General features: G+C 34.9%; 1 protein-coding gene across 32 annotated transcripts in view; it reads right to left on the bottom strand.

The window, feature by feature from the left end:
* Positions 1-14,787, bottom strand: part of nfic (nuclear factor I/C) — a 223,466-nt gene that overhangs the window by 6,161 nt on the left and 202,518 nt on the right. For 23 of the 32 annotated variants that reach the window (XM_087264522.1, XM_087264528.1, XM_087264523.1 and 20 more), the window contains 2 exons: positions 13,503-13,662; positions 7,471-7,556 (listed from right to left, as the gene is read on the bottom strand). In XM_087264522.1, the coding sequence (XP_087120648.1) occupies positions 7,471-7,556; positions 13,503-13,662 (246 nt within the window). The remainder of the gene's footprint in view (positions 1-7,470; positions 7,557-13,502; positions 13,663-14,787) is intronic. The other 9 variants (XM_087264543.1, XM_087264547.1, XM_087264542.1 and 6 more) reach the window with 1 other exon arrangement.

Genomic DNA, 14,787 nt, shown 5'->3' with positions numbered 1-14,787 from the left:
AGATAACTACAAAACCACCAGTTCCCATTTTTGTTCAATTTCCCTTTACTAGAACTTCTGTGTTAAGCTGCTTTGACACAATCTACATTGTAAAAGAGCTATAGAAATAAAGATAAATTGAATTGACACCAATAGCAGGGAGGTATATTGTCTAACTCTCTCTAAAATAACACATTTAAGCTTTTAATACTGCATTTAAGCATTCATATACTGTATTTATTTGGAAATGTTGTAAAAATGACACTTCACTCCTGTAAATGTATCTTCAAATAGGCCTAAGCATTGACCTAAACATTTAGGAAATTGTAGGTTGTTCTCTAGTTTTAATTTCTTTGATATATACACATATATAATACACATGTAAACTCCAGAGCTCTGGATATCATCTTGGCTTTGCATTCAAGTGCCAATACGTCATTTTACTATACCAAAAATGTCTCTTGATGAGATGAATCTACAGTCCTTTTCCTCTAGAGAGGCAGATTTAATATATTTCCAGTGCATGTTATAGAAACTCGATCCTTTCTTTGGTTGGAAAATGTACCGCAGTAAATGCCCCTCTTCTTGGTTGTGATGTTTTTGCGATAATCTCTCGTCTCTCCTCAAAGACAGATGGCCTGCTTAGTATTTACACTTAAATATGATCAAAATATCTTATGTGAAAATGTCATGTGCAGCGTCTGCCCTTGTTATTCCTTTGATTGATGCGGTGAAGCCTGAGAGAAACAGGCCAAGTGCATGATCATTATCAGATCCATTTATCCAAATGTTGATACATGCAAACCAGTTCAAAGCCACTAGTGAAGCAGATGGTATATCAAGCAGATATTTGAGATTGCCCAAGCGGGCCATGAAATACCATACTGTTTGCTTTCTTTATAAATGTTTTCATTGGTCGGTTATCTTGGTGAGCTGAATCAGATCAAGCAAATTAAGGCTGATTAGTAAAACAATAAACACATCAGTTATGGAAGGATAATATGAATGAAGAAATGTAACATTTGTTGTTAATTTAATTGTTAATATTAGATAATGCATTAGCCATCACAAATTATAAATAAGAAGTATAATTTTACAGCATGTATAATGTTTTTTAACAAATACTCAAATATATTAATGTTGTGTTAGTAAATATTGAAAAAAAACATTTATTAAAATAATATTCTTACAATTTATTTTAATGTGTTGTTGTTATAGTACAACTATACTTTAACTACTGGTTACTGTTAATTAACTACATGCATTGTATAAAATTCAGATGGTATGATAACCTTGGATAAAAATATCACGGTTTCACAATGTTGTGATTGCTGCTCTAAAATATAATCTCTTTAAATGGGTAAAAAAACTGAAGCTGTTTTTCCCCTTTTTGAACACAATATATTTATAGTATTTTGGAGGAGTAAACATGTCAGGCTAAATAATTCAAATGAATCATTGACTTCTGTCTTCATTAGTTTCAAAAACACTGATTTATTTACTATTTTAAATGGCATCTTTGGATATCTGCAGAGGATACCAGTGTCCTAAAAAAATTTATAAAAAAAAAATCTTACACATTCCTTAGGCACAGTTTAGCAGACAATTTTAGTGATTTTAAAACCTTGACTCTTCCAAACCATGGTATACCTTGAAAGCGGTTATCATCCTATGCCTAGTATTTACTATATGGTTAGTGTTAGAATGTGGGTTAGATTTAAAATTAGTTAATTATGCATAATTAATTGTCATCACAATAGTAAGTTAATGAAACAAGCAAAACAAAGGCACCTTAAATAAAGTCTCACTAGTATTTTTCATTATTAGCATTATTAGTTTTTCTTTCATTTTTACATTTTTTTAAAATTAGTTTAGCCATTTTTATAAAATTTTCGGTCCCACTTTATATTAAGTGGCCTTAACTACTATGTACTTTTATCAGAAAATAAATACAATGTACTTACTGTGTTTATAATGTATTTGAGAACACTTGTGGTGCTCTTGAGTTGGGATAGAGGTTTTGTTATGGACAGGTTTGCTGGTATGGGTAGGTTTAAGGGTGGGTTAAGGTGTAAGGGATGGTCAACATTGTATTTACAAATGTAATTACAAAAGTTAATTACAGATGTAATTACATACTGGTATTTAATCAAGCATAAGTACACAGTAAATACATGTATTTACACAAGTACATTATAGTAAACTATTAATTCCTGTGTAAGTACATATTAGTTAAGGCCACAATATAAAGTGGGACCAAATTTTCTTTCTAAATAATACTATTTAGTAGTAGTACTATTACCGTTTAGTAGCCAGTAGTACATTTAATTTACTTTTCGCTCATTTACTTAGTGCTTCATCCTCAACTTTAATTTAATTAACATTTTTGTTTTGTTTATATTTTTCTAGCATACATCATTTTTTTTATATTTCAGCTTTTCAAATAACTGTCTTGTTAAAAAAAATCACATAACCAAATGATACAATAATATTTAAAAGAAAAAGATATTTGACGTAAGTTTCACAATTACATACAAGATTGTCAGTCCTGTGGTGTTAACTTTGATATGTTTGCCGATACTGTATGCTCCAATGTGGCTTTTTGCAGAGACATATTTATTCCATGCAGCCAGGTAAAGATTTACTCTGACAGCAAATCGTGGGTATCAAACTCAGTCAAATCCTGCATACAGAAAAATGAATTGTTTTTTAAACAAGGAGCCACTTCTGATTTGCATTTCTGATTCAAAAGAAACAAAGGCTGTCCTGGCTAAACAAAATTAGAAAACTAAATTAGAAAACAAGATTGCTACAAATAAGCTTGGTTCAGGCGGGGACTGTTTGAAAATCATAACAGGCCTCCACAATCCAAAGAGTAACAGCCTGATTAATTTAGCATGCTACAGCACTGATTTTGAGTTAGCCAATGGTCTTCACCAATTTTATAATAATTTTAATAATTAAGATTTCACCAGGGATATTGAGGAAATAAATAGTAAACTCACAGGTGGACAGCACTTTATTAACAAACAGATGTGCATAAGGCCTTCCTCTCAGTAAGAGTGAACAAGAGCAATGGACCAGAAAATATTTGTGGTCATGTCACACACTTAAAATCTGTGCAATGGAACTAAGCCCAATTTTTGAAAACATTTAAATAGATATCTAGAACAACAAGTACCCACAATTTGGAAGGATACTGTGGTATTCCCTGTTCCCAAATTTAACTCTCCCCAAATCTTTAATGAATTTAGACTCATAGCCTTAACATCAATTGTGAGGAAAGTTTTTAAAGCTTGTAAGGTCTGAAATATTGAGAAGAACCGAGTATGCACTTGATCTTATGCAGTTTGCCAATAGGCCCTATCTAAGAATAGAGCATGCCACAGTTACTTTGTCTAACCTATTTTGAAATAAAATTGTTCAATTGCCAGACTTTTGTTTGGCGACTTTTACACTGCTTTTAACATATTCAACCTCACATTTTATTTAGTAGACTGCTGGAAAAGTTTGACAATAACCTGGTAGACTGGATCCTTAACTTTTTAACCGAACACAAAGTGTTAGAGTGAATGTTTAGGTAACTCACTATGTGAGTTTTTTTTTTTGTGTATCACTGTTATGAAATGAGGACTCTTGACTGCAAACCAAATCTAATTTCGGGTATAAATAAAGTAACGTAACCTAACCTTTGTGTTAATTTGTGTAAGTAAAAAGTACATTGTTTTTGTTAGTTCACAAAACAATAATTGATGTTAACAAATACAGCTCTGTTTTTTAACCGGAACTCAAACCAGAGACCTTCTTGCTGTGAGGTGACAGCATTAACTACTGAGCCACCCCACGTATATTTTTTATTAGTAATTCGAATAGTAAATGTCACATATTTCACTGTGTAACGGCAGATGTAGTGAAAGTGCTCTGGTATTATTTCCTCATACAGGTTCAAGGTGTTTCTCCTTATTATTCACTACAGCACTGCTGAGGACACAGAGACCATCAGAGCCCAGGAAAACAGTGCTCAGGCGTTCACTCCAAACAAAATATTTAGTTCCCTATAAAAGCTCCAGGCTTTGTCTTGGTGACAGGTGGTTTAGGTTATAAAAATATAAAGCTGAGACGAGGGCGGCTTCACCGGCCAGCAAGGGGGACATATTAGACCACAAGGGCCTAACAAATGGCAGTCTCTGCCTTTAATTACACTGCTTCTGGAGGTGAGGCTGAAACACAAGCTTCTCCAAAAACAAAGATTGTTAGTAGCATGCGCTTTTCATCAGAGGAAAGAAAACAACACAAGTCCATTAAACTTTTGAGTTGGATACAAAGAGTGAGAGAGAGTGACAGAAAGAAAAAAAAGATATTAAAATGAGGCTTATAATTATTATAAATATATATTTATATAAAAATATTGCTTTGTGTAATAAAATACAGGCTGTTGTATTAGAGTAATTGATATTATATTACTAATAAATTAAGAAAAAAGGAAACTTGTTCTTTTTGTTAATATTATCTCAATTGCTGTTGAAATTTTGAACTAGATTTATTTAACTGTATTTAATTTTTTGTTTTATTAGTTTTGAAATAACACTGCTTAAATTACAATTTCAAGAGTTCACACTTGATCAGTTTTCATCGGTTCACAGCTGATGATTGATATTAAAGTGTGTTTGACATGCTGTCCCGGCAGAGAGCCCTGAGCTCAGAAGAACCTTGAGCCCGGGGCTCCCTCCCATTTCATCGGCAGTCTGAGCACCGGTATGTCCTGAGAGCTCCCCCGAATTCGTTCACTCAGCCTATTCCTTGATTATAAAGGGTTGCCATGGCGGAATGAACCACTAACTATACTAGAATATGGTTATGAGGTTAAAGCCCAGTGCTAACACACTCATATACTGTCTCAATTTGGTTTATTCAATTCACTTATACTGCATGTCTTTGGACACTGGAGCACCTGGCGAAAAGTCAGGTGAGCATGGGAAGAACAGCTAAACTCCACAAAGAAACGTCAACTAGCAACGACCAGGACTCGAACTAGTGAACATCTTGCTATGAGGCAACAGTGCTAGCCACTGAGCTGCTGTGCTGCCCTGTTCTAGATTAGTCTTGGAAGGAGGAGGAGGAGTAGGGGTAGATAGGAGGGTTCTTCAATGCGGAGATGCCTAAGGTAAGGAAACTGGTTATTTATGTACGTTTGGATTCGCCTGATTGGTACACCATATGATAGCTAGTGCAGGACCAGCCGTGGTCAATCATAAGCACTTGATCCTCTCGAAATTAGTTTATAAATAAACATCACTTAAGTTACTGTTTACTTCCATAATGTCTATTAGTCCTTAATTTTTTTCTGTTCACATTTTTCTAATAGTTTTAATTTTAAAATAGCTTTAACGAATGACTTTCGTCTCATTTTAAAAATGTAAACCTGTAAAAAAAATTTAAAACAACAACTTCAAAATATATATGGATATAAATAAAATATTGTTTTCAGAAAACTACACAGCTATTTTAAATTTGAATATTATAAATACAGATTGTAATTTAAACCTACAGGGACAAACTGATAGAGTGAAATTACTCTTTATATAAAAAACAACAACAACACTATGACAATCCATATAACCCCAAATCTCAAAATACTCAAAAAATAAAAAGATGCATGAAAAAAAAAAAAAAATATATATATATATATATATATATATATATATTTTTTTTTTTTTTTGAGTCCTGCAGGAACTTGCTATAAATAGTGAAAAATATTTTCGATAGTCATCTTAATTAGTTCTGGCCCATGAAAAAAAAAAAAAAAATCCAACAGCTATAAACTTTTTTTTTTGTCAGTGGAAGAAAAATCTAACTGTTTGTACAGTTAGTGATTCTCTGTGCAGTGCCGTGTTATTGGTCAATGTGACTGGTCTGCAGTGGACTCTTCTTGCTTCACTCCCTCAAGCACAGCTCTTCCCACAATGACATCATGTCTGGTTTCCTCTATAGCAGCCAGACAGACCTGGACGTGAGCATCCCAAAAACTCTTCACCTCTCCTGCTCTGAGCTCATGATACTCTCTCCGGGACACAGACACGCGTTCCCCCGCTGACAGACACAAAACTTCAACAGAAAAACAACAGATACTGGAGAAGCTGCACTGTTGTGTCTGTTTGTCAGCTGGAGGTTTTCAGAAAGGACATCATACACACACACACACACACACACACACACACACACACACACACACACACACACACACACACACACACACACACACACACACACTAGTCACTCCTCTGTCTGTCTCTCTCTCAGTCAAGTGCATTTAGTGTTTTATGGAGCTGAAAACACTGCAATGCAGCAGAGGCGTATGGACCATTCACCTCCAGAGCTGAGCTTTTACCTGCAATCCCTGGACAAACCACACAGAGTTTAGGAATTACTGAACCAAGACCCTTCTACGGCTCATTTAGGGCAGCTCTACATTGCTAATTACTAAATTGGCAGATTCTCTTTCTTTCTTTCTTTCTTTCTTTCTTTCTTTCTTTCTTTCTTTCTTTCTTTCTTTCTTTCTTTCTTTCTTTCTTTCTTTCTTTCTTTCTTTCTTTCTTTCCATCCATCCATCCATCCATCGATCTATATCTGTCTGTCTGTCATGTTTACCTAAGATCCTAATTATTTGTTAGTGTTTTGTAATTATATTTATTTTTAATAATTATTATTACTACGTAGGTTACTTTTATGCATGGAATGTATGGCCTATAGCTTCAGAGGATAAAAGATGCCAGATTGAGGATTTATTTTAGAGGTATGTAAGATTAGATCTGATTGTCCGCTGATTTTTTTGTATGAAAAGGACAAAATAAATCAATAAAAAAAGTTTGATGCTCTTTTGGGCCTGGATTTTTGTCAAAGCACAGAACAGGATAATTTTATTTTTAATATTTTGGCTTAAAATATACTTGAAATAAAAAAAATGTACATGTAATCATCCATCAACAATTAATTTGATTTAATTTTGAATTTATTTTGCACATTTTAAAAATTAGGTATAGATTTTGAATAGAAACCAAATTTATCATTAACAAATATAAAAGTTTGATTATTATTTTATACTGCCAAACATTTTTTAATCGTTTTTGTCTTGTTTTCAAATCAAGTGCTCCAGACGTTCTATGATGAGTCCAGCACATATTGGTTGAGGCATGTGCATTGGCTGTATATTTTAATGTGAAAGACTACATGTGGTTGGTCTTGCGGTGGATCCAGTATCTGCTCATTTGTGATGTATAATTGAACAGAGCAGACGTGGGTCTCTCTGAGGGTCCACACTAGCTCAGACCACTGGGGTTCAAGGGAAATTTTCCAGGACTGCTTGAAATTAAGTTTCCGAATGTTTTTTAGTCAAAGTTTCCAGTAGTTAAAATGCATTTATTCACTTTAGTTTATAATGAGGTGTGTGTGTGTGGATGAATGAAGTGTATAAGGAGGTTTAGACTGTGATACCTGTGCCTGATACAGACTGCCAGGGTCTCGAGAACCAATTCCTACGAAGGGGCGGTTGGCAGGTGGCGTCCCGGGAGCAGAGTATGCTGAAAAACAGGTAAAAACACAAACCATTGCATTATGATGTAAACAGGGCTGGATTAAGAACATATTGGGCCCTGAGGCTATAGCAAACCCAAAGGCTCTATTTATTTTATGCCCATTTATTTATTTAAATTATTTTATTATTAATTTGCTTGAAATTTAATTTCCCACTTGATTTATAATAGAATATTATAAATGTTTTCTATTTTACTAAAGTATGCATACAAGCATACATAATAATTCACATAAACTTTTACAATTTGAAAAAGCCTGTCAACATAATAATAAAAAACACATTTGCATTACTTCCTAAATGAGAGCTTTAAAATAAATACTTTAAATAGGGTAGGTTTTTAAAAAATTACTTTATACTTTAGCTGAGCAGAAATCTCTCAAATATCTTTAAAATCCATGCTTCTAATTTCCCGTATTGTAGAGTCAATCAATTACAGAAGGTTAGCTTTTTTTTTTTTTTTTTACCTCAGATATATTGTCTGATGAAAGCCAGCACCAGTATTTCATTGCTCAGGATTATTACTAATGAAATTCGTTTATTTAAAAGTTTGCTTTTTAACTGGTTCAGTTAAGACTTAAACCATGTATTTTCTTAAGGTAGATACTCAACAGTGATGGAAATTTTGATAACTGTGTGTGCAGGCTACCTGCATTTAATTTGGTTGAACACTTCCGTTATGAGTCCATTCTGCATGGTTCCATCTATCTCGGCTTCTCATACCGCATGTTATTAACGGATACTGTTTTAGTTTTATTTTGCACTTGGTTACCTTTGACTGTACCATTCTCATGGTAGAGCTGAAGTAAGTGACTGTCCCGGGAAATAAAAGACTTTCCCGGGGAAAACAGAACATCTGTTCAGCCTTACTGGGGAATAAATAGGGCTATTTAAAACTCCTATTGAGCTACAGCTACTTCGAGCCATATAGTTTAGTAATGTCACTGTTTTTAAACAGCAGCGAGCTAAAATTAATTCTTCATATGTGAAAGCATAACGAAAAGAGGTATTAAAATTAATTAATCAGCCAATCAAGGGTACCCTCTTCCTGCGGGCCCTGGGGTTTCAGCAACGGCTAGCCCTTATATTAATCCAGCCCTGGATGTAAATGCGCATTGATATTGACCAATATGTGACATTGTTTTAAACAGATTCTAAATAAAACCACAGCAAATACATTTTTAGCATCACATTATTTGGATGATAAACCCAACAAAAATTGTCATTTTTTACCAGCACTTTTTTATGCTTTGTGTATAATTTGTATAAAATTTAACAAGATGATTCAGGGACTGGTGCCCAAAAATAAATATCACACTTCATAACATTACTGGTGCATCCCAAATCACTTACTTACGCACTATTCTACACCATTTTATAGTATAAATAAGAAAGTAATGCATTCACAGTGAGCATCTTTAATACCTGGATGATACACCAATCTAACCTATACAAATAGAAGTGCGTGATGTTGAACACTTTATACACTCAACAGTTGCAGCTTTGCTATCAGAGCTATCGAGCGCTGATGTTGGATTACTTTATTAAGTTTGATTTTGCAAGCAGAATTCTCCAACCTATGCAATTATGACTCCCTAGTGAATTTGCTTGTACTCCTGAGAGGCACTACTTAGTAGTCTGCTAATTTATTTCACTAATCTGGCAACCGGTAAAGGTCAACTGGGAAGCAGTTTGAATTTCCATTAGCAAAAAAATCATTAGCGTTCCATTTGGGATGACACTAAACTCATACACTACATGGTTGAGGTTATAATTTCATAAGTGAATAGCGTTTAGAGTGTCATTTGGGATGCGACTTCAATGTATTCATAAGATACAGCCTTTTACTATAATAGTCAAAATGGCTGTTGCCCAAATTTGACTAAATGCCTAAAATATTAAACTTAAAATCTTTTCTGACAATCTAAAACAATTAAAATGTAAATAAATGATGTTAATCGACTTGCCATTAGCCAAGAAATTGAATTAACGTAAATATCGGTGCAAAATTGAGTAGTTGGTGGTGTTAAAGAGTTTAAGATTCTAGGTTTACAGCGGTTAACATTGAGTAACCTTCTATTTCTGTGCCAAATTTCATAACTTTCCCAAAAGCTGTTTTATGACATGCCACATACACAAATAAACTGATAGAATATGTCTAAAATGCTGGTGATTCTGTGTTTAAATCACACAGTTATTCATTACTATATTCAGTTGAGATCTTAACTGCAGTAAGTGTTTATGGCTTGCATCTGTTTCACTCAGACACTGAATTGAATTGCAGCAGTTGGTCACGGTTTCTGTATTTGTTACTGCTAGACTGTGTAAATAAATACAATGTCTGGCGGAGGCTCATTCTGTTGTCTGTTTATGTAAATCCAGCCTGTTGTTAGGGAATGTGCGCCTTCATCTCTCAAAGAGCATAATATCTGCAATTACAGAAGCTTTATGTTTCTCAGGAAATTCTCCCCTGTTGGTAAACACACAAATTAAAAATCTCCACATCCATCTTTATCAGATGGCTCTTTGAATAAGCGGACTTGATTACGAGACGCGATTCTAGCTGAATAATCCTGCTGATCATTGAATCTGTCTGTGTGAGATGGCGTATCGAGGCGATTGATCATCTGGGATTCTGCAGCAGAGCGGATGGCCAATATATTGAGCTGTTCTCTGCATTAATAATTAAATTAGCATGATTAATGGACAGGGCGGCAAGCACTGGCCCATTAAAGCTGATCGACTTGTCATCTAAATGTATTTGTGTTTGTACAAGTTACTAAAGGAAATACGCTTACTGTGTTTTTCTCACTGAAACATAGATATATCAAAATTTTTAGCCCTCCTGAATTTTTAGCCCCTCTGTAATATTTTTTCCTCAATTTCTGTTTAACGGAAAGAACATTTATTTTTAACGCATTTCTACATATAATAGTTTTAATAACTCATTTCTAATAACTGATTTCTTTTATCTTTGTCATGATGACAGCACATAATATTTTACTAGATATTTTTCAAGATATAAGCATTCAGCTTAAAGTGACATTTAAAAGCCTAACTAGGTTAATTAAGTTAGGTTAGGGTAATTAGGCAAGGCACTGCATAATGATGGTTTGTTCTGTGGATAATTGAAAAAATATATTGCTTAAGGGGGCTAATAATATTGATCTTAAAATGGTTTTAAAAAAGAAACACTGCTTTTATTCTAGCCAAAATAAAACTATAAGACTTTTTCCAGAAGAAAAAAATATTATAATAAGTAATAAAAAGTTATATGAAATCCTATGAAAAATTCCTTGTTCTGTTAAACATAATTTGGAAAATGTAAAAAATAAAATATATACAGTATATTGACCTTATTCTCCGCAGACGAGCGGACGCTGCCATTTGAATCTTTTTGGCACGAGACTTCCGGTCTCATTCACTTCCATTCATTTTTAGACATTAAAAACTGCTCGTTTCGCTGTTTGATGTTGCAAACTGATATTTCCTTGTTATATTATTCTACTTGGTCTGTATAGTCATGCAAACATTTGTTTGTAGAGCAAGTAGTTTGACCGTTTTTTGCTGTTTATTATTCCTTGTCATTTCTCCCATAGGCGACTGAAACGGAAGTTCTAAGACAATCGCGAAAACAGGCGCACTTACGCATTTTAGAATAAGGTCAATACAGTGTATATACTATATATCTATTTCTTTTCGGCTTAGTCCCTTTATTAATCTAAGGTCGCCACAGCGGAATGAACCGCCAACTTATCCAGCATATGCTTTACACAGCGGATGCCCTTCCAGCTGCAACCCATCACTGGGAAACACATACACACTCATTCACACATCCATACACTACAGACAATTGGCCTACCCAATTCACCTGTACCGCATGTCTTTTTGGAAACCCACCCAAACGCAGGGAGAACTCCACACAGAAACGCCAACTGACCCAGCAGAGGCTCAAACCAGCGACCATCTTGCAGTGAGGTGACAGCACTACCTACTGCGCCACCTATATATATATATATATATATATATATATATATATATATATATATATATATATATATATATATATATTATAATATTCTGATTTCAACTGTGTGTGTGTGTGTGTGTGTGTATATATACACACACACAGTTGAAGTCAGATTTATTAGCCCCTCTTTATTTTTATTTTTTAAAAATATTTCCCAAATGATGTTTAACAGAGCAAGGAAATTTTCCCAGCATGTCTTATAATATTCTTTCATCTGAAGAAAGTCTTATTTGTTTTATTTTGGCTAGAATAAAAGCAGTTTTTTATTTTTTAAACAACATTTTAAGGACAAAATTGTTAGCCCCTTTAAGCTATATTTTTCCGATAGTCTACAGAACAAACCATCACTATACAAAATCTTGCCTAATTACCCTAACCTGTTTATTTAACCTAATTAACCCAGTTAAGCCTTTAAATGTCACTTTAAGCTGTATAGAAGTGTCTTGAAGACACTGTCTAGTCAAATATTATTTACTGTCATCATGGCAAAGATAAAATAAATCAGTTATTAGAAGTGAGTAATGAAAACTATTATGCTTAGAATTGTGCTGAAAAACATCTTCTCTCCATTAAACAGAAATTGGGGAAAAATAAACGGGGGCTAATAATTCAGAGGGGCTAATAAGACTTCACCTGAACACACACACATAGACACAGACACAGACACACACACAGACACAGACACACACACAGACACACACACAGACACACACAGACACACAGACACACACACACACACACACACACACACACACACACACACACACACACACACACACACACACACACACACAAACACACACACACATTATTACAAGTAAATGTGATGTATTCCTATAGTGAAAAGCTGTATTACGGTATTTTTATGTGTAGCATGAATAGTAGCGCATACACCATTAAAGGAGCCAAGACTCATCAAAGAGATATTTCACAGAAAAAGGACAATTCTGCCATCATTTACTTTTTGCCCAACTAATTTTAGTGTCTTTCTTCTGTTAAACACATAGGAAGACATACTGAAGCATGTTGGCCAAAAGCGGCTATTGACTTCCATAGTATATTTTTGTCAGTGGATGTTTTTATCCCAACATTCCTCAGAATATCTTGTTTTATGTTCAGCAGAAGAGGCGACACAGTGGCGCAGTAGGTAGTGCTGTCGCCTCACAGCAAGAAGGTCGCTGGGTCGTTGATTCGAATCTCAGCTCAGTTTCTGTGTGGAGTTTGTATGTTCTTCCTGCATTCGCCTGAGTTTCCTCCGGTTGCTCTGGTTTCCCCCACAGTCCAAAGACATGCGGTACAGGTGAACTGGGTAGGTTAAATTGTCCGTAGTGTGTGTGTGTGTGTGTGTGTGTGTGTGTGTGTGTGTGTGGATGTTTTACAGAGATGGGTTGCGGCTGGAAGGGCATGCGCTGCGTAAAAATGTGCTGGATAAGTTGTCGGTTAATTCCACTTTGGCAACCCTGGATTAATAAAGGGACTAAGCCGACAAGAAAATGAATGAATGAATGAATGTTCAGCAGAAGAAAGAAATGAATAAACGTTTAGAACAAAACCGAGTCTGTGTAAAATGTGAAGAAATGCTTTATTTTCTTTGAGGGGCTATTGGATGACCAAACATGAATCTGTACACTGTGTATGTTGCGATAAATGTAAATGATTTGTGACATAAGCCAGACCACTAACTCTGAGCCAGCCATCTTCCCTTTCACTTCAATTAGTTTCACTGGATTTATTATTCTTTGAGCCACTGTAATGAATCTAAAAATGTCTACTGCATCAATCTCCAACTGTTTATGTGTGTGTGCTACTGTTTGCTTGTTTTTTGGCTAAAGGTTTGGTGCCCTGTCAGAGGTGGGACAGAGATTGCGATTGGACGGACAGACGGATTGAAATCGTCCCACTTACTGGGGGATGTGGGTGAGCTGGAGGCTGCGTCTGCAGAGGTGGTGCTGGATTTGGACTCTGGGGGCAGCGTCAGACGGGGCAGGCCGGGGGGTGGTGGGGGGGCCAGCATCTGAGAGGAGATGTAGTGACTGGATACCTTCACCTGACCACTGCCATTCAGCTGCAGAGGAAGAGAGGGCAACAGTGAGCCACTGAGGGGAGGGACACCTCACTGCCTCTACACAGCTAACATCACAATACATGCATCTACTATCCCCGTGGCCAGCTGATAGATTTGATCATTTTATGGCAAAATCTCTACTATAATACTTGCCAATTTCATGGACTATAAGCTATATAGCATGGCTGACATCACGGCAGGTTTTAACAGCTGTTGATGTAGGTCAGTTTTGGCGCACTAATGCAGTGTTCCATTTTGTTTAAAAAGTGAGGATTCCAACATGCTACTTGGAACAACACAACAAAACTAAAATGTTTCAACACTGGTAAAGATGCATTATTCAAGGAGCACTTGGCAATACACTAGGGGTTAAAGGGATAGTTTACAGAAAAATTAAAAATGCTGTTAGTATTTACTCATAATCATGCTCTTTCATATTACTCATATGGCTTTTGTTCAATCAAAAGAGAGATTTATTCACCAAACACTTTGACATTTCAGAACAATCATAAAGAGCTTGTAAAATAAATCCATTGCTTTATATGAGGATTATATCCTTATTTATATATTTAACATTCATCTTTATACACATCAGAGTTCTGGGAGTATACTGTAAGCTGTTAAATAAAGAGCAGATATCGCTCATATTTTGTTAACATGTATTTTGCTGCATATATATTTATGCTTTAAATGCTGGCTTCTCAAAGACAATTAGACAAGACAAACATTTCATCAATTCATGCATTTGCTGGAAAATGTACATTTGGTAAAAAGATCTACTGGTAGTACAGTAAAGATTTCAAAATTACAGATAAAACATGTTAAATAGAGAGAGACAGTTGGGTAAATAATAGTAAATAACCATCTCTGTTGATTGCACACATGCAAACCTAAGCTAGTGCAATTTTGCATCATTTTCCATGCATAGGTCAAAATTTAGAAAGAAATTAGTAAGAAACAACATCACATCTGATTTGCATGTTTTTGTGTTTATATGTAGAGCACTTTAGTACACATTGTGGTTGGTTGAAAGTGCTTTAGAAATAAAGTTGAGTTTGACACTGAATGGAACACAGTATTAGTAAAAACATCAAATTTTTTTTTAAAGTTTGACATTATTCTCTC

Source organism: Danio rerio, chromosome 8 (genome assembly GCF_052040795.2).
Source record: "Danio rerio strain M-AB ecotype USA chromosome 8, GRCz13ab, whole genome shotgun sequence".
NCBI classification, from domain to species: domain Eukaryota; kingdom Metazoa; phylum Chordata; class Actinopteri; order Cypriniformes; family Danionidae; genus Danio; species Danio rerio.
Note: the sequence above shows the minus strand (reverse complement) of the source record. Positions and strands in the feature narration are given on the sequence as shown.